Raw genomic sequence first — 19,104 nt, 5'->3', positions numbered from 1 at the left:
AAACCCAAATCAAATAAGTATCCAAGTACAGTAGCTTTTTGATACTCATTTTTTCTTTATAGATGTTAGTCTGTTTTTGTCATTCTACTATTATTTTGTTCTTTTAAATGATACTATGTAATCAAGAGCTCCATTTTTTAAATTCATATTTTAACTATGCTCTCTTATTATGTTACGTTGCTTCTTTTATATTTTTAAATTTGTTAAATTTTTTCTTTATATTTTTTAATTAGTATGGCCAAACATATTTTTTTATAAAGAGCATATATATGGCTTCTTCAATATTTGTTTCTTATCATTATCCCATTAATGTATTCAAATAATGCCATAATAACAATATAAGTATTTGTTTGATGCAATTCATAACACTCCTATTTTAGTTATTCTATTTATAATTTATACTATTATATAGTAATAACATCGTCATTTTTATTAATCATTATTAAAAAGTATTTACACAAAAAAACATCATCTATGTTCAAAAATTATTTAAAAATATCTAAATAATTATATCCAAGATTAATATTTATACAATAAAATACGATATACACAAATTAAATGAATTTAAAGAATAAATTTTAAAAATTCTAAAAAATATAAATTGAATAGAACGGTTACCTATCCTAGTATAATATTAATATCAATTTAGCTAGTTTTTAAAAATATATTTTACTTCTATTATTTATGGATATAAATACTTATTTTGTCTTTTTATAAAGTCATTTAAAGCAATATATTATGGTTCATTAATGTCTGTAAAGACCAAATTTATTTGAGTCAATTGAGAACAATATTTAATGGATGGTGCACTTTGACTACCGTAATCACTGTAATTTTATAGAACAGATCACAAACTGATTTTTAATATTGATATATACTGCAGTTGTTGATAAAAAGATCATTCCTTAAAGAATCAAATAATTAGTTTAGGGATTATACCTACCAAATTCTCATTCCCATGTCATTTTAAAGAGAGTGAGAGAGATTTTGGTTTCAGTCTCTCGTAATATTTGTGAGAGATTATTGCATTGAAGGGAAGCTTATTCTTCGGTCGCTTGAATTTCTTCTCTTCCCTTCGCTATTGGTATTATTGCTATCTCACTTCTCTTCTCTTCCCTTCAACTTGTTAATTTATTATCATTTATTTTAAGGAAAAATTATGTTGATTATTTTATTTTAATTTTGAGAATTTTTCGGGTGAGTTTGTTTAGTAAATACTAGAAACAAAAGTTAGAATATGCTTTCTGTTTCTAATATTTATTATATTTTTAAATATTTAATTTTTTATATTTAATTTTATTTTTAATTTATTTAATATGTGTCAAAATTATCTTTGAACGTTACAAAATTAAAAACATTTAAAAATAATTTTTGACATAAATTAAAAATGTTAAAAACAAAATTAAATAAAATTAAACGTTAAAAATATTTTTAAAAATTTGTAAATATTGAAAAATAAAAAGTATACTTTAACAAATAAAAATTAGCCGCTAAATTATACATATTTTCAGTAGAATAAATAGCTATCAGAATAATAAATACTTTACAGTAAAATAATGAAATCTGTTATGTCGGAATAATTTAACATATCTGTGTTTGAGGCAGGTGGATATAAAATAAGACCAATAATGTTGAAGAGATACAATGGAAGTGAAATGGGTTACATGCAAATGTTGACAACAAGGTCACGCCACCGATCTCCAATGAAGAAGCCAACAACAATGATTTTACTTCTTTGCATTTTTCTATTATGTGCTTATTATTATTTCATTCATCAGTTAATAATAAAAGGAACTTTGGTTTGTTACATCCCCTTTTCTTCATGTGGAAAGTGTGAGAAGTATCCTGATAGTTGTGATTATCTTCCACCACCTGCTATTGAAAGGAAATATACAAATGATGAGATTGCATCACATGTTGTTGTTAGGGATATTTTGAATGCACCTTGTCTTTCAAAAAATCCCAAAATTGCCTTCATGTTCTTGACCCCTGGTTCCTTGCCATTTGAGAGATTGTGGGATAAGTTTTTCCAAGTAAGATTTTTTTTTTTTGAACTACGTATTCTATTATGTCATTATTGTTTTTTTTTATCAAAAAATAGGAATATTTGAACCCACAACCTTTTAGGTAAGTATGGAAAGACTATACAATTTAAGTTATAATTCATTGGCTATGGTATCATTATTGTTACTAAGCAATTATTAATCGATGAAATTCTAGTATATGTCTATACTTATCATGGTTAAGGTAGTTAAAAAATATTATTGAAATTAAAATCATTTTTTTATATTTTAATAATATTTTTAACGATATTTTTAAAATATTATAGTCACTATAACTAACATAACATAAATATACTAAAATGATCCTTAATTAATAATTTTATTCTCTTATATATATGGTAGTAGATTATCGTTTTATGATAACGGGTAAACTACTAATGTAGTTTCTAAAATATTATGATCCCTTAAAAGAAGAAAAAGGCATGTGATCCCTTAAAAATAAAATGTATTTAATTAATTTGACAATATATTTTAAAATATAAAATGGTCATTTTCTCAAGCATTATTCTTATTTAAAGTACCATGCATGGGTTATTTCTGTTTTTTTCAAAGGTAAGACTAATTAAATTGTCATCATCATATATGTTTTGTGGGATAAATAATTAATGGTTTATTGTTTTATAAACAAAGTAATTTCCTGAAGTAATGTGTTGTGTATTTTGGAAGGGACATGAAGGGAAGTTCTCTGTTTATGTTCATTCATCCAAGACTAAACCACTTCGTATGAGCCGCTATTTTATTAATCAGGATATACCCAGTGATGAGGTGCATCCAATGTAACCTATAATTAAGATTTTTATAAAGATAAGCTTCTGATAATTGAAATCTAATTGCCTTACTTGTTGCAGGTGCATTGGGGCAATATTTCTATGTTTGATGCAGAGAGGAGACTGCTTGCAAATGCTTTACAAGATCCTCATAACCAACGCTTTGTTTTACTTTCTGACAGGTCAAATATAGCTTATCACACTTTCAATTCTCTTTCTCAAACACAAAATACAAAAACTTATTTATGTATGAAAATAGTATTGAAAAATTATCAAGTATTACAGAAATATTTTTAATCATTGGTTTTAATTATATATATATTATAATAAAATTAAGAGTAAACTATATTTTTTGTTTCTAAAATTTAGTAAAAATTTTAAAAATATTCTTAAGTTTTATTTTGTTTTAATTTAATTTTTAAAATTTTTTATTTGTATCAACTTTAAAACTAATTCAGTAATAATACATGATAATTATATCTAATTTACTTGTATTAAATATTGTTCTTGTAAAATTATTACTAAATTAGTTTTTAACTTTTTTAAAAAATTAACTATCAAAAATATATTTTATACAAATAAAAAAATTTGAAATAAAATTAAAATAAATAAAAGTTAGAGATATTATGTAAACTTTTAATAAATTTTAAAGATGAAAAAAATATATATTATGCTAAAAATTAATGACTAAAATTATTATTAGAATATCTAACAACCTTCCAATAATTAGATACAGAATATTATACTTTTTAAATGGGAATAAAAATGTTTTACTTCTATCTCCCCATGTTTATATTTTTACATTGAGTTCAAGATTTAAAATTTAGGCGAAATCTGATTCTTATTTCTTGAGGGCTCTGATACTTTTAACATGAGTATTGCAGCTGTATACCACTGCACAGTTTTGGCTATATTTATGACTACTTGATCAATACAAATGTCAGCTTTGTAGAGTGGTATGTATTCCTTTTTCATTCTTCGGGCTTCTCTTAATTTGTTATTAATAATTTGGTTCCTTTCATACATTTTCGTCATTAGCTTTGAGGACATTGGTCCTCAAGGCAATGGTAGGTATTCACGACACATGCTACCTGAAATTCAGATGAAGGACTTTAGAAAGGGTGGACAGGTATATGTAAATTTTTAACTACTTAGTATATACTAAAAATTAATTATTAAATTATTTTTTATAAAATATATTAAAATAGATAAAATAATATATATTTATATATAAATATATTATAAGTAATTTTTATTAGTACGTATATGATATGATTGGTATATTTTTTGTGTTAAAAAAATATAGAGTAAAATACATTTTTTCTCATATTTATGTGTTTTTTTAAATATTTTTAATTTTTAATTTTATTTAGTTTTATTTCTAATATTTTTTATTTACGTCAAAATTGTTCTTAAATATTAACTTCATCTAAAATATTATAGACAAAATAAAAATTAGTTAAAAGTAGCTTTGATACAAATAAAAAATATTAACGACAAAATTAAAAATTCAAAAATATTAAAAACAAAAATAAAAAAACGCTATAATATTTTTTAAAAAAAATTACAAACGTTAATAATAAAATAAATACTTTATCCAAAAATATAGTGTTGTAGCTGCTTAATTACTTGCTTGGAATATTCAATATTTGAAAGAAACGTGTGTATTGATGTGGCTGGTTATGCGTGCAGTGGTTTACTTTGAAGCGGCAACATGCTCTTGTAGTTATCGCTGACAACCTTTATTACTCAAAGTTTCGAGCTTACTGTAAGGTGTAGTTTCTGAATTCAACATTTATTTTTAATTTACGTGGAGCTAATATCGAAAATCGTTAGATAATAAATTAATCAAACCTAAATTATTTAACAGTTCTTAAATAAAAATTTCGTTCATACGAAAATAACTACGTATGAATTTTTACCATTAATCAATTTTCTTAAGTGTTGTTGCATTTAAACATTTTAAGTTGTCTTATATTTGATCATTTTTCTGTAATGGTGTAGTTTTTGTTTTCCTACAGATCAGAGACAGAGATTTCTTTAATTCATTGGAAAAAAAATTGTAGTTTCAACTCTTATTAAAGATAGGATTAAAATATTTATTATGTTGAAAAAACTTTGAATGCCTACTTTAATTTAACATTGACTTATATTTTAACATGTTGTCTAAGTAATATAATGTGAATATTCTTGAAAATGCAGCTTGGGTTTGAAGGGAAATATTGCATAGTAGATGAGCAGTACTTACCTACCTTATTCAATGTAAGATTTTTCTTTTTATTTTAAGAATTTAATGTATGTTTTTTAAAAGTAGTACTGCTTATTTTTAACAGTTTTCTGTGAGCTGATTGGCTTAAATCTTTATAGATTGTTGATCCTGGTGGAATTGCAAATTGGTCAGTAACACATGTTGATTGGTCCAAAAGAGGCTGGCATCCTAAGACATATGGGGTTGAGGATGTTACATACCAGCTCTTGAACAATATATCGGTTCGTCCTAAGTGAAAATGTCATCTTGCTTTTTATACACCAAAAAAATCTATTTTTTGAATAGAAAATACTATTAATTCAAAAGAAATGGATTGAAAATGAGGTAATGTCTAATTTAGTCTTTAAAATTTTTAAGGTTGATTAAAATAGTCCTTCACTTTTGAAAATGGCCAAATTTGTTTTTGAATTTATAAATTATGAGTCTTTATTGTCAATAATTCAATTGCGGTTAACATAGTGTCAATATGAAGTGTTATAATGCCAGCATAGCATCTCTAATATGATACTATAACACTTCATGTTAGTATTTTGATGCATCAGTTAAATTAGAGACAACGTAACGGAAATTTACAATTTGTAAATTTAGAGACCAATTTGGTCATTTCTAAAAGTTAAGAACTATTTTGATGAGCACCGTAATAAATTTCAGAAATTAAACTTAATATTATCTCGATTAAATACATTATTAAAAACAAACATCATAATTTACTTAATTTATTATAAATGTTTATGCAAGCTTTTTGAGAAAATTGCAAGTGTTTGTCAAATTGACATATTTTGAAGCTTATATATATCATTTTATTAGCAACTCTTTGAAGCTATTACCACTCTTTCTATTTGCACAATGCAGTCCGTTGATGTCAGCATGCACGTTACCAGCAACATGAAGGTATATATTAATAAAAAGCATTCATTCATTATTTTGTTGATGAAATTAACAAATTGTGATCTCATTCTCATGTATGTTTTACGTTGTTGTTACTACAGAAAGAAATTAAAAGACAGCCTTGCTTATGGAATGGAATTCAGAGGCCATGTTACTTGTTTGCTAGGAAATTCACTCCTCAAACAATAGACAAGTTGTTGCACATCTTTTCCAATTATTCAATCAACTGAAACACCATCATCATCTCATCATAAGAGTCAGCACTACTTCGTCAATAATACCAAATAATTACCTTACCTTTTTTATAGATGAGTGATTTCGTATCTAATTCTAAGGTCGAATTTGGGCCTCCGTCTTGATCTATCATATGACATACATCAAAGTTGTGTTAATTCAAATATTTAAAATACTTACAGCCATCAAATCAGCTAGTATGTATTATTACGTATTAAATCAGCTGAAGTTTAATATAAACTTAACATAATTGTTGAAACATTATGTTAGACTCTATTATACTAACCAAGTCTATAGATATATTAGAAAAGGTAAGTATTAGAAGACTAATATTGTCACTGATAAATTCGGTAAGTATTAGAAGACTAATATTGTCACTGATAAATTCGCTAAAGATTTTTTTTATGTAATTTGTCGAAATTATCTTCTATTTTCATTATTTATTTTATTTTACATTTTGATTATGGAAAAAGACTTTTGAAAGGTTAAAAATAATCTAAACAATACAATACATTACAGAAGTGACATTATCAAATAAATAATAATAATAATAATAATAATAATAATAATAATAATAATAATAATAATAATAATAATAATAATAATAATAATAATAATAACAATAATTATTCTCCGTCATTGGAAAAATAAAGCCTAGTAGTGCCAGAGATTTGAAATTAAGCAAAAATATTTTCGTATACTAAAATTAGTCACTAATGCATTTGTATATAAATATAGGTATAATTTAATTTATTTTTAATGTGTATTTATATTCCAACATGTATTTTATCTTGATAGTTGACTTTAGTAGCTAATTTTAGTGTATACATAATATAGTCGAAAATTGAAAGACTAGTAAAATCTTTCTTCTCAGGCCAATAGCAAAGTATTAGTATATACTATGATTAGTTCTACTAGGTAAACAATGAAGGTGCGAATAACATAAACTATGGACTGCTGCACTCCAAGTCCACTAAAACAAAAAACATTGTACCCCATTTATCCACCACAATCCTAGCCTCTCACCTTCCACTTTTCTCTCCTTTTACCATAGCTGATTCATTCCCTTTCCCTATCGTGCCATCACCAACGCACCTCACCACCGTTGTCACCTTCTGAAGAAGCAAGGCACCGCACCATCGCTGCACCTTCTTCTATCATGCGTTGCGCCGCCCTTGTGCTCCTTGTAATCGACGCCACCGCTGCACCTTCGTTTTTCCTGCGTCGCATTCCCTGCTCTCGATGCTACCGATGCACCTTCTTCTCCTTGCCACCCCTGTTCTCCTTGCAAGAGAAGCTGCCACTACGCGCCTTCTTCTCCCCTCTGTGAAGTCGCACCGTCGCAGAGTCAGAGGCCTTATTCTGCTACTACTCTAATGTTGCCCCTTTGCCCTTGCTTCTACGCCACTGCGTCGTGTCTTCACCAGGCCACTTCCATTGCGTGCGGCTTTGCTTCGTTCACCCAAATGGTATAACCCAAATAAAATTCACATCTTAATAAAAAGAATCATCTGCATACATAGTAAAATTAACATCCTGTGAAGCATATGCATGCAGAATCAAGCAAATCAAGTAAAATACTAATGGTATACCCAAATAAACATCCATTTTAGCATGAAAAGAACCATCCACATATATAGTAAAATGAACATCCAACTTAGTTGATAAGAAACAAGTAACAAGAAAGCAGCTGCGGGGGCACCAGGGTCGTGATACAACGGCAGCAGCAGTGGCACAGGGTTGCTAGGGAGCGATTGCGGAAAAAATAAAAAAGGATTCAAAATTATAATTAAACCTAATTAATTCAAAATTTGATTTTTAAAATTAAAATTAACTTTTCTTTTTTGACTTATTATTTACATTGTTCAAAAAAAGCGTTTTTCTCCTATACTTTCTTATATACTATATAATAATGTAGTGTGGTAAAAAGCCTCTAAAATAAAATTAGTTGGATAAAATTTTTTTAAAAAGGTGCTTGTAAGCTCCTCATTTTACGTTGAAAAATAAAAAAGACAATGTCTTTGTGTTTATAACTTTTAAAAAATATGAATACTTTTAAAAGTATCTAATGTGGAGCTTTTCAAAGATAACTTGTGCTTATCAATTTTTTTTTTAACCAAAGTAGAATTTACATTCATTAATAAAAATAAGTACAAAAAGTCCATTAAGAACACACACATAAAACAAACATATTGAATAAAGAAAAGAAAAAGAAATAAATCATAGCATGCAAGTATGGAGAATGGACTCTTCATTTAATTCAACTGCTTCTCTCCACACAGATTCAGGAGTAGCTTTCATTTTCTCAAAAATCCATTTGTTTCTTGCAGTCCAAATTTTCCAAATAAAAAATACAATTAAACTTCTTCGATTTCGATTATGAGTCCATCCATTCATCCCCTTACTTACCTCCAACCACTAGACTCTAAAAATTCCCATCTTCTTCTTCTCTAGATATGGTTTGAACTCCTGCTAATTGTCATATTTGCTTTGAGTGTGAGCAAGCTACAAAGCAGTGCATGATGGATTATTGATTTTCATTACAGTACGAACATATATTGAAAATTGTCACAATTCTTCTATTTAATTCCTGTCGAACTGGAAGACCACCGGAATAGCTTTCCATAAAGTCCCATAGGCCTTTGTTCTTGAACCGGTCATCTAGCAACTCAACTAAAGGATGAAACATCTGGAAGGCGCTTTTATATCCCGAGCTAACGATTAAGTCCCCTTCTTTTCCTTGCTTCAGATCAGTTTGTCACCTTCATGAATTTGAATTTTGCAAATGACTTGTGAAATCTCTAATGAAAAACTATTGCCAATCATTTTTGTGTTCCATTCTCCAATTTCTGTCATAAGTTGTGAAACCCATATTAGATTTGGTTGAAATTGGATGTTTTCACTAGCTAACATTGGACCTTGTTTATCCACCCAATTTTTCTCACAGATATCAACAAAGCTTCTCCTTCCAATTTGCGAGCGAACTCTTTTTTCAAGAATTTCTCTTCCTCCAAACAGGCTCCACTAGGCCTATGATAGACTACTCCGCACCCTTGTCTTCAAAAAATTTGATTGTGCAAAATATATGCTTTTGAAAACTTTAGTAATTAAAGCAATAGATTTAGTGATGAATCTCCATCCTTGCTTGCCCAGCATTGAAAGATTAAGCTCTTTGAGATCTTTAAACCCATTTCTCCTTGATTTTTTGGTCTACACAAGGTGTTTCAACTGATCCATTGCATCCTTCTTTCATTTTGTTTCTGTCCCCACTAGAATTGCATTAGCTATCTCTGAATGTCTTCTATGAATTTTTCAGGTAGTTTGAAACAGTCCAAGGTGTAGATAGGGATGGCTGCTCCAACCGTCTTAATTAGAATTTCTCGTCCACTCATCGGCAGTAATGACCTCTTCCACTGCTGTAATTTCTTTGCGACTTTCTCTTTGACATAAGTAAAAGGTGATGTTTTGGATCTCTACACTATTGTAGGAAGGTGATGAGCGGATAATTTATACACTTTTTGGCATTGTTTTTAGTATGTTTTTAGTAGTTTTAGTTGAGTTCTTAGTATATTTTTATTAGTTTTTAGTTAAAATTCACTTTTCTGGACTTTACTATGAGTTTGTGTATTTTTCTGTGATTTCAGGTATTTTCTGGCTGAAATTGAGGGACCTGAGCAAAAATCTGATTCAGAGACTGAAAAGGACTGCAGATGCTGTTGGATTCTGACCTCCCTGCATTCGAAGTGGATTTTCTGGAGCTACAGAAGCCCAATTGGCGCGCTCTCAACGGCGTTGGAAATTAGACATCCTGGGCTTTCCAGCAATATATGATAGTCCATACTTTGCCCAAGATTTGATGGCCCAAACCGGCGTTCAAAGTCACCCTCAGGAATCCCAGTGTTAAACGCTGGAACTGACACCCAAATGGGAGTTAAACGCCCAAACTGGCATAAAAGCTGGCGTTTAACTCCAAAAAGAGTCTCTACACGAAATTGCTTCATTGCTCAGCCCAAGCACACACCAAGTGGGCCCGGAAGTGGATTTTTATGTCATTTACTCATCTCTGTACACCCTAGGCTACTAGTTTTCTATAAGTAGGACATTTTGCTATTGTATTAGAAATCTTTTGATCACTTTAGATCTCTAGATCATCTTTGGACAGCTAGTTTTTAGATCATTGGGAGGCTGGCCTCACGGCCATGCCTAGACCTTATGCTTATGTATTTTCAACGGTGGAGTTTCTACACACCATAGATTAAGGTGTGGAGCTCTGCTGTACCTCGAGTATTAATGCAATTACTATTGTTCTTCCATTCAATTCCGCTTGTTCTTGTTCTAAGATATCACTTGTTCTTCAACTTGATGAATGTGATGATCCGTGACACTCATCATCATTCTCACTTATGAACAAGGTGACTGACAACCACTTTTGTTCTACAAGCAACCAAGGCTCTAGTGAATATCTCTTGGATTCCTGATTGCACGATGCATGGTTGATCGCCTGACAACCGAGTGCTCGCCTGACAAACGAGCCAACCATTCCGTGAGATCAGAGTCTTCGTGGTATAGGCGAGAACTGATGGCAGCATTCAAGAGAATCCGGAAGGTCTAAACCTTGTCTGTGGTATTCTGAGTAGGATTCAATGATTGAATGACTGTGACGTGCTTCAAACTCCTAGCAGGCGGGGCGTTAGTGACAGACGCAAAAGAATCAATGGATTCTATTCCGGCCTGACCGAGAACCGACAGCTGAATTCCGCGTGCTGTGACAGAGCATATGCAATCGTTTTCACTGAGAGGATGGGAGGTAGCCATTGACAACGGTGAAACCCTACACGAGCTTGCCATGGAAAGGAATAAGAAGAATTGGATGAAGATAGTAGGAAAGCAGAGAGACGGAAGGGAAGGCATCTTCATGCGCTTATCTGAAGTTCCTACCAATGAATTACATAAGTATCTCTATCTTTATCTTTTATGTTATTTTCGTTCATCACCATATCCATTTGAGTCTGCCTGACTAAGATTTACAAGATGACCATAGCTTGCTTCATACTAACAATCTCCGTGGGATCGACCCTTACTCACGTAAGGTATTACTTGGACGACCCAGTGCACTTGCTGGTTAGTTGTGCGAAGTTGTGTAATGCCATGGAATTGAGCTACCAAGTTTTTGGAGTTCATGACCGGGGATTATGAGAGTTGTGAAAAGTATCGTTCACAATTTCGCGCACCAAGTTTTTGGCGCCGTTGCCGGGGATTGTTCAAGTTTTGAGCAAGCTTTTTGTCCGGTAACATCAGTGCCAAATTTCTGATCCGGCAACAGCACCAAGTTTTTGGCGCCGTTGCCGGGGATTGTTCAAGTTTGGACAATTGACGGTTCATCTTGTTGCTTAGATTAGGTATTTTTTTTCGAAATTCTTGAAGATGAATTCTAGAGTTTCATGATGATTTGTTGAAGTCTGGCTGGCTGAGAAGCCATGTCTAATCCCATTGGACCGAGGTTTCAACTTGTCATCACAAGAGCTTGTTGATCTTTATCAATCTTGCTTTTGGAGCAGTGATCTGCTAAGGCTTGGCTGGCCTTTGGCCATGTCTAGTGTTTTGGACCGAAGCTTTCTTTGAAAGCTTGGCTGGCTGTGAAGCCATGTCTAATTCCTGGATCGGAGTCTTAGACTAGCATTGCACTGATTCCTGGAATTCTCATTAAGAATTTTGATATCTTTTTCCACTTAATTTTCGAAAACCACAAAAAAAAATAAAAAAAAATCATAAAAACCAAAAATATTTTATGTTTCTTGTTTGAGTCTAGTGTCTCATCTTAAGTTTGGTGTCAATTGCATGCATTGTTATGTGTCTTAGTGATCTTCAAGATGTTCTTGATGATTTACTTGCTCTAATCTTTGAATTCTATTGACTTGAAGTATTTTGTGTGTCTCATATGCATTCTCATATTGTTAGTGTCAGTGGTATACAAACTGCTAAGTTTGGTGTCTTGCATGCATTGTTATTTGATTTTAGTTGCATTTTGATTATCCTTTATTATTAAAAATCCAAAAATATTTTTAATTTGTGTCTTTTCAAGTCAATAACACAGAGAATTGAAGATTCAGAACATACAGCAGAGGAATTGCACAGAAAAAGCTGGGCGTTCAAAACGCCCAGTGATGAGCGGATAATTTGTACACTTTTTGGCATTGTTTTTAGTATGTTTTTAGTATCTTTTAGTTAGTTTTTATTATATTTTTATTAGTTTTTAATTAAAATTCACTTTTCTGGACTTTACTATGAGTTTGTGTGTTTTTCTGTGATTTCAGGTATTTTCTGGCTGAAATTGAGGGACCTGAGCAAAAATCTGATTCAGAGACCAAAAAGGACTGCAGATGCTGTTGGATTCTGACCTCCCTGCACTCGAAGTGGATTTTCTGGAGCTATAGAAGCCCAATTGGCGCGCTCTCAACGGCGTTGGAAAGTAGACATCCTGGGCTTTCCAGCAATATATGATAATCCATACTTTGCCCAAGATTTGATGGCCCAAACCGGCGTTCAAAGTCACCTCAAGAAATCCCAGCGTTAAACGCTGGAACTGGCACCCAAATGGGAGTTAAACGCCCAAACTGGCACCAAAGCTGGCGTTTAACTCCAAGAAGAGTCTCTGCACGAAAAATGCTTCATTGCTCAGCCCAAGCACACACCAAGTGGGCCCGGAAGTGGATTTTTATGTCATTTACTCATTTCTGTACACCTTAGGCTACTAGTTTTCTATAAGTAGGACCTTTTACTATTGTATTAAAAAAAATCTTCTGATCTTTGGAACCTTTTTCTTTAGATCTTTTGATCACTTTGGGAGGCTGGCCATTCGGCCATGCCTAGACCTTGTTCTTATGTATTTTCAACGGTGGAGTTTCTACACACCATAGATTAAGGTGTGGAGCTCTGCTGTACCTCGAGTATTAATGCAATTACTATTGTTCTTCTATTCAATTCCGCTTGTTCTTTGTCCAAGATATCACTTGTTCTTCAACTTGATGAAGGTGATGATTGACGCCCATCACCATTCTCACCCATGAACATAGTGACTGACAACCACTCTTGTTCTACAAGCATCTGAGGCTTAGTGAATATCTCTTGGATTCCTGATTGCACGATGCATGGTTGATCGCCTGACAACCGAGTGCTCGCCTGACAAACGAGCCAACCATTCCGTGAGATCAGAATCTTCGTGGTATAGGCGAGAACTGATGGCAGCATTCAAGAGAATCTGGAAGGTCTAACCTTGTCTGTGGTATTCTGAGTAGGATTCAATGACTGAATGACTGTGACGTGCTTCAAACTCCTGAGGGCGGGGCGTTAGTGACAGACGCAAAAGAATCACTGGATTCTATTCCGGCCTGATTGAGAACCGACAGATGAATTCCGCTATGCTGTGACCAGAGCATATGCAATCGTTTTCAATGAGAGGATGGGAGGTAGCCACTGACAATGGTGAAACCCTTGCTTAAGCTTGCCATGGAAAGGAGTAAGAAGGATTGGATGAAGGCAGTAGGAAAGCAGAGAGACGGAAGGGAAGGCATCTTCATGCGCTTATCTGAAGTTCCTACCAATGAATTACATAAGTATCACTATCTTTATCTTTTGTGTTATTTTCGTTCATCATCATATACATTTGAGTTTGCCTGACTAAGATTTACAAGATGACCATAGCTTGCTTCAATGCTAACAATCTCCGTGGGATTGACCCTTACTCGCGTAAGGTTTATTACTTGGACGACCCAGTGTACTTGCTGGTTAGTTGTGCGAAGTTGTGTAATGCCATGGTATTGAGCTACACGTTTTTGGAGCCATTACCGGGGATTATGAGAGTTGTGAAAAAGTATTGTTCACAATTTCGCGCACCAAGTTTTTGGCACCGTTGCCGGGGATTGTTCAAGTTTTGAGCAAGCTTTTGGTAACAATGCCTGGGATTGTTCTAGTTTGGACAACTGACGGTTCATCTTGTTGCTTAGATTAGGTATTTATTTTCTTTTTCAAAATTCTTGAAGATGAATTCTAGAGTTTCATGATGATTTGTTGAAATCTGGCTGGCTGAGAAGCCATGTCTAATCTGATTGGACCGAGGTTTCAACTTATCACCACAAGAGCTTGTTGATTTTCATCAATTTTGCTTTTGGAGCAGTGATCTGCTAAGGCTTGGCTGACCTTTGGTCATGTCTAGTGTTTTGGACCGAAGCTTTCTTTGAAAGCTTGGCTGGCTGTGAAGCCATGTCTAATTCCTGGACCGGAGTCTTAGACTAGCGTTGCACTGATTCCTGGAATTCTCATTAAGAATTTTGATATCTTTTTCCACTTAATTTTCGAAAAATACAAAAAAATTACAAAATCATAAAAACCAAAAATATTTGATGTTTCTTGCTTAAGTCTAGTGTCTCATCTTAAGTTTGGTGTCAATTGCATGCATTCATTCATGTGTCTTAAGGATCCTCAAGTAATTCTTGATGATTTTTGTTTTGATCTTTGAATCTTATTGACTTGAGTGTCTTGTGTGTCTCATGAGCATTTTCATTTTTGTTAGTGTCAGTAGTATACAAACTGCTAAGTTTGGTGTCTTGCATGCATTGTTATTTGATTCTTATTGCATTTTGATTATTAAAAATCCAAAAATATTTTTAATTTGTGTCTTTTCAAGTCAATGATACCCAGAATTGAAGATTCAGAACATACTGCAGAGGAATTATACAGAAAAAGCTGAGCATTCAAAAATGCCCAGTGAAGAAGGCAGACTGGCGTTTAAACGCCAGCCAGGGTACCTGGTTGGGCGTTTAACGCCCAAAGAGGTAGCATTTTGGGCGTTAAACGCCAGAATGTATACCATTCTGGGCGTTTAACGCCAGGATGGTGCTAGGGGGAAGATTTTGTTTTCAAAATCAATTTTTTTCAAGTTTTCAAAGTTTTTCAAAATCAAATCTTTTTCAAATCATATCTTTTCAATCAAATGTTTTCAAAATCAATTTCTTTCCTTTTTCAAGGATACTTCCTAACAATTAATGATTTGATTGAACATCTCAAATTTGTTACCTTTTCTGTTGAGAAAGGTTTAATGTTTGAATCATATCTTTTCTTGTTAGGCAAGTCACTAATTTTCAAAATCAAATCTTTCAAAATTGTTTTCAAAACATATCTTTTAAAATTGTTTTCAAATCATATCTTCTCAATCACATCTTTTTAGTCACATCTTTTTCAAATTAAGTTTTCAATCAAATATTTTTAACTTCTAATTTCAAAATCTTTTTCAAAAATCACTTGATTTCTCTTTCACTTTCAATTTTCGAAAATTATCAATCAATTTTTCAAAATGTTTTTAAAATCTTTTTAATTGAATTTTCGAAAATTCTCTTCCCTCCTTCCCACATCCTTCTATTTATGGAGTACCACTCCTTCTCAATGCACAATTCGAACCTTATCTAATTAAAGTTCGAATTCTTCTTCTCCTTCTTCTTTCTATTTCTCTTTTCCTCTGACACTTCAAGGAATCTCTATACTGTGACATAGAGGATTCCACATTTTCTTTTTCTCTTCTCTTTCTTATGAGCAGGAACAAAGACAAAGGCATTCTTGTTGAAGCTGACCCTGAACCTGAGAGAACCTTGAAGAGAAAGCTAAGAGAAGCCAAAGCACAACTCTCTTTAGAGGACCTGACCGAATTCTTCAAGGAAGAAGAACCCATGGCAGCCAAAAACAACAACAATGCCAACAATGCAAGGAAGGTGCTGGGTGACTTCACTGCACCTACTCCTGATTTCTATGGGAGAAGCATCTCTATCCCTGCCATTGGAGCAAACAACTTTGAGCTTAAGCCTCAATTAGTTTCTCTAATGCAACAGAATTGCAAGTTCCATGGACTTCCAATGGAAGATCCTCATCAGTTCTTAGCTGAATTCTTGCAAATCTGTGACACAGTCAAGACTAATGGGGTTGACCCTGAGGTCTATAGACTGATGCTGTTCCCTTTTGCTGTAAGAGACAGAGCTAGAATATGGTTGGATTCTCAACCTAAAGAAAGCCTGGACTCTTGGGAAAAGCTAGTCAATGCCTTCTTGGCAAAGTTCTTTCCACCTCAAAGATGGAGTAAGCTTAGAGTGGAAGTCCAAACCTTCAGACAGAAGGATGGAGAATCCCTCTATGAAGCTTGGGAAAGATACAAACAATTAATCAGAAGATGTCCCTCAGACATGCTTTCTGAATGGAGCATCATAGGTATTTTCTATGATGGTCTCTCTGAACTATCCAAGATGTCTTTGGATAGCTCTGCTGGAGGATCTCTTCATCTGAAGAAGACGCCTACAGAGGCTCAGGAACTAATTAAAATGGTTGCAAATAACCAATTCATGTACACTTCTGAAAGGAATCCTGTGAACAATGGGATTAGTCAGAAGAAAGGAGTTCTTGAGATTGACACTCTGAATGCCATACTGGCTCAGAACAAGATATTGACTCAACAAGTCAATTTGATTTCTCAAAGTCTGTCTGGAATGCAAAATGCACCTGGCAGTACTAAGGAAGCTTCATCTGAGGAAGAAGCTTATGATCCTGAGAATCCTTCAATGGAAGAGGTGAATTACCTAGGAGAACCCTATGGAAACACCTACAATTCTTCATGGAGAAATCACCCAAATTTCTCATGGAAGAATCAAGAGAGACCTCAACAAGGTTTCAATAATAATAATGGTGGAAGAAACAGGCTTGGCAATAACAAGCCTTTTCCATCATCTTCTCAGCAACAGACAGAGAGTTCTAAGCAGAATACCTCTGACTTAGCAACCATGGTCTCTGATCTAATCAAAACTACTCAAAGTTTCATGAATGAAACAAGGTCCTCCATTAGAAATTTGGAAGGACAAGTGGGTCAGCTAAGCAAGAAAGTTACTGAAATCCCTCCTAGTACTCTCCCAAGTAATACAGAAGAAAATCCAAAAGGAGAGTGCAAAGCCATAACCATGGCCGAATATGGAGAGGAAAGAGAGGAGGTGGACGCCACTGAGGAAGACCTCAATGGGCGTGCACCACTCTCCTCTGAGTTCCCTAATGAGGAACCATGGGAATCTGAGGCTCAAGATGAGACCATAGAGATTCCATTGGAATTACTTCTGCCATTCATGAGCTCTGATGCGTATTCTTCCTCTGAAGAGGATGAGTATATTACTGAAGAGCAAGTTGCTAAATACCTTAGAGCAATCATGAAGTTAAATGACAAGTTATTTGGAAATGAGACTTGGGAGGATGAACCCCCTTTGCTCACCAAAGAACTGGATGACTTGTCTAGGCAGAAACTGCCTCAACAGAGGCAGGATCCTGGGAAGTTTTCTATACCTTGTACCATAGGCACCATGACCTTCAAGAAGGCCTTGTGTGACTTAGGGTCAAGTGTAAACCTCATGCCCCTCTCTGTAATGGAGAAATTAGGGATCTTTGAGGTGCAAGCTGCAAAAATCTCACTAGAGATGGCAGACAACTCAAGAAAACAAGCCTATGGACTTGTAGAGGATGTTCTGGTAAAAGTTGAAGACCATTACATCCCTACTGATTTCGTAGTCCTAGAGACTGGGAAGTGCATGGATGAATCCATCATCCTTGGCAGACCCTTCCTAGCCACAGCAAAGGCTGTGATTGATGTTGATAGAGGAGAGTTGATCATTCAAGTGAATAAAGAATCCTTGGTGTTTAAGGCCCAAGGACATTCCTCTGTCATCATGGAGAGGAAGCATGAAGAGCTTCTCTCAAAACAAAGCCAAGCAGAGCCCCCACAGTCAAACTCTAAGTTTGGTGTTGGGAGGCCACAACCAAACTCTAAGTTTGGTGTTGAACCCCCACATTCAAACTCTAAGTTTGGTGTTGGGAGGTTCCAACACGGTTCTGAGTATTTCTGAGGCTCCATGAGAGTCCTCTGTCAAGCTAATGACATTAAAGAAGCGCTTGTTGGGAGGTAACCCAATGTTTTATAGTTAACTATTTTCTTTTGTTATTTCATCTTTTTTGTAGGTTGATGATCATAAGAAGTCACAAAAACAATGAAAAAAGCAAAAACAAAATGAAAAACAGGAAGAAAAACAGCACACCCTGGAGGAAGATGTTGCTGGCGTTTAAACGCCAGTAAACCTAGCAGTTGGGCGTTTAACGCCCAGTCTGGCACCATTCTGGGCGTTTAACGCCAGAAAGGGGCACCAGACTGGCGTTAAACGCCAGAAAAGGGCTAGAACTTGGCGTTAAACGCCAGGAATGGGCACCAGCCCGGCGTTTAACGCCAGAAATGGCTCAAAACGTGAATTTTGATGCCATTTGGTGCAGGGATGACTTTTCCTTGACACCACAGGATCTGTGGACCCCACAGGACCCCACCATCACTCTCTCTCTTCTTCCCCCATTCACCAATCACCTCAACACCTCTTCCCCAAAAACCCTTCACCTATCAAATCCCATCTTTCTCTTCACCACTCACATCCATCCTTCATAAATCCCCACCAACCTCACCCTTCAAATTCAAACCACTCTCCCTCCTAAACCCACCCATTATGGCCGAACCATTACCCCCCTCTCTCCTATATATACCCTTCTTCAAACATTCATTTTCACACAACCTAAACACCACTTCTCCCCCTCTTTGGCCGAACACACCACCATCTCCCTCTTCTTCATTTCTTCTTCTTCTACTCTCTTCTTTCTTCTTTTGCTCGAGGACGAGCAAACATTTTAAGTTTGGTGTGGTAAAAGCGTTGCTTTTTCATTTTTCCATAACCATTATGGCATCCAAGGCCGGAGAAACCTCTAGAAAGAGGAAAGGGAAGGCAAAAGCTTCCACCTCCGAGTCATGGGAGATGGATAGATTCCTCTC

At 34.1% G+C, this 19,104-nt stretch overlaps 1 protein-coding gene and 1 non-coding gene across 2 annotated transcripts; one reads left to right on the top strand and one right to left on the bottom strand.

The window, feature by feature from the left end:
- Positions 1-1,655: 1,655 nt before the first annotated feature.
- LOC130974866 (glycosyltransferase BC10-like) lies at positions 1,656-6,217 on the top strand. The gene is made up of 10 exons (XM_057899707.1): positions 1,656-2,033; positions 2,730-2,828; positions 2,912-3,012; positions 3,715-3,786; positions 3,869-3,959; positions 4,523-4,603; positions 5,033-5,092; positions 5,198-5,320; positions 5,952-5,990; positions 6,089-6,217. Exons 1-10 carry the CDS (start codon positions 1,656-1,658, stop codon positions 6,215-6,217), a joined length of 1,173 nt encoding a protein of 390 aa, XP_057755690.1.
- Positions 6,218-16,345: 10,128 nt separating this feature from the next.
- On the bottom strand, positions 16,346-16,453 carry LOC130978126 (small nucleolar RNA R71). Its single transcript, XR_009085786.1, has one exon. It is a non-coding gene; the product is annotated as a small nucleolar RNA R71 (small nucleolar RNA).
- Between the last annotated feature and the right edge of the window lie 2,651 nt (positions 16,454-19,104).

Source organism: Arachis stenosperma, chromosome 4 (genome assembly GCF_014773155.1).
Source record: "Arachis stenosperma cultivar V10309 chromosome 4, arast.V10309.gnm1.PFL2, whole genome shotgun sequence".
NCBI classification, from domain to species: Eukaryota; Viridiplantae; Streptophyta; class Magnoliopsida; order Fabales; family Fabaceae; genus Arachis; species Arachis stenosperma.
Note: the sequence above shows the minus strand (reverse complement) of the source record. Positions and strands in the feature narration are given on the sequence as shown.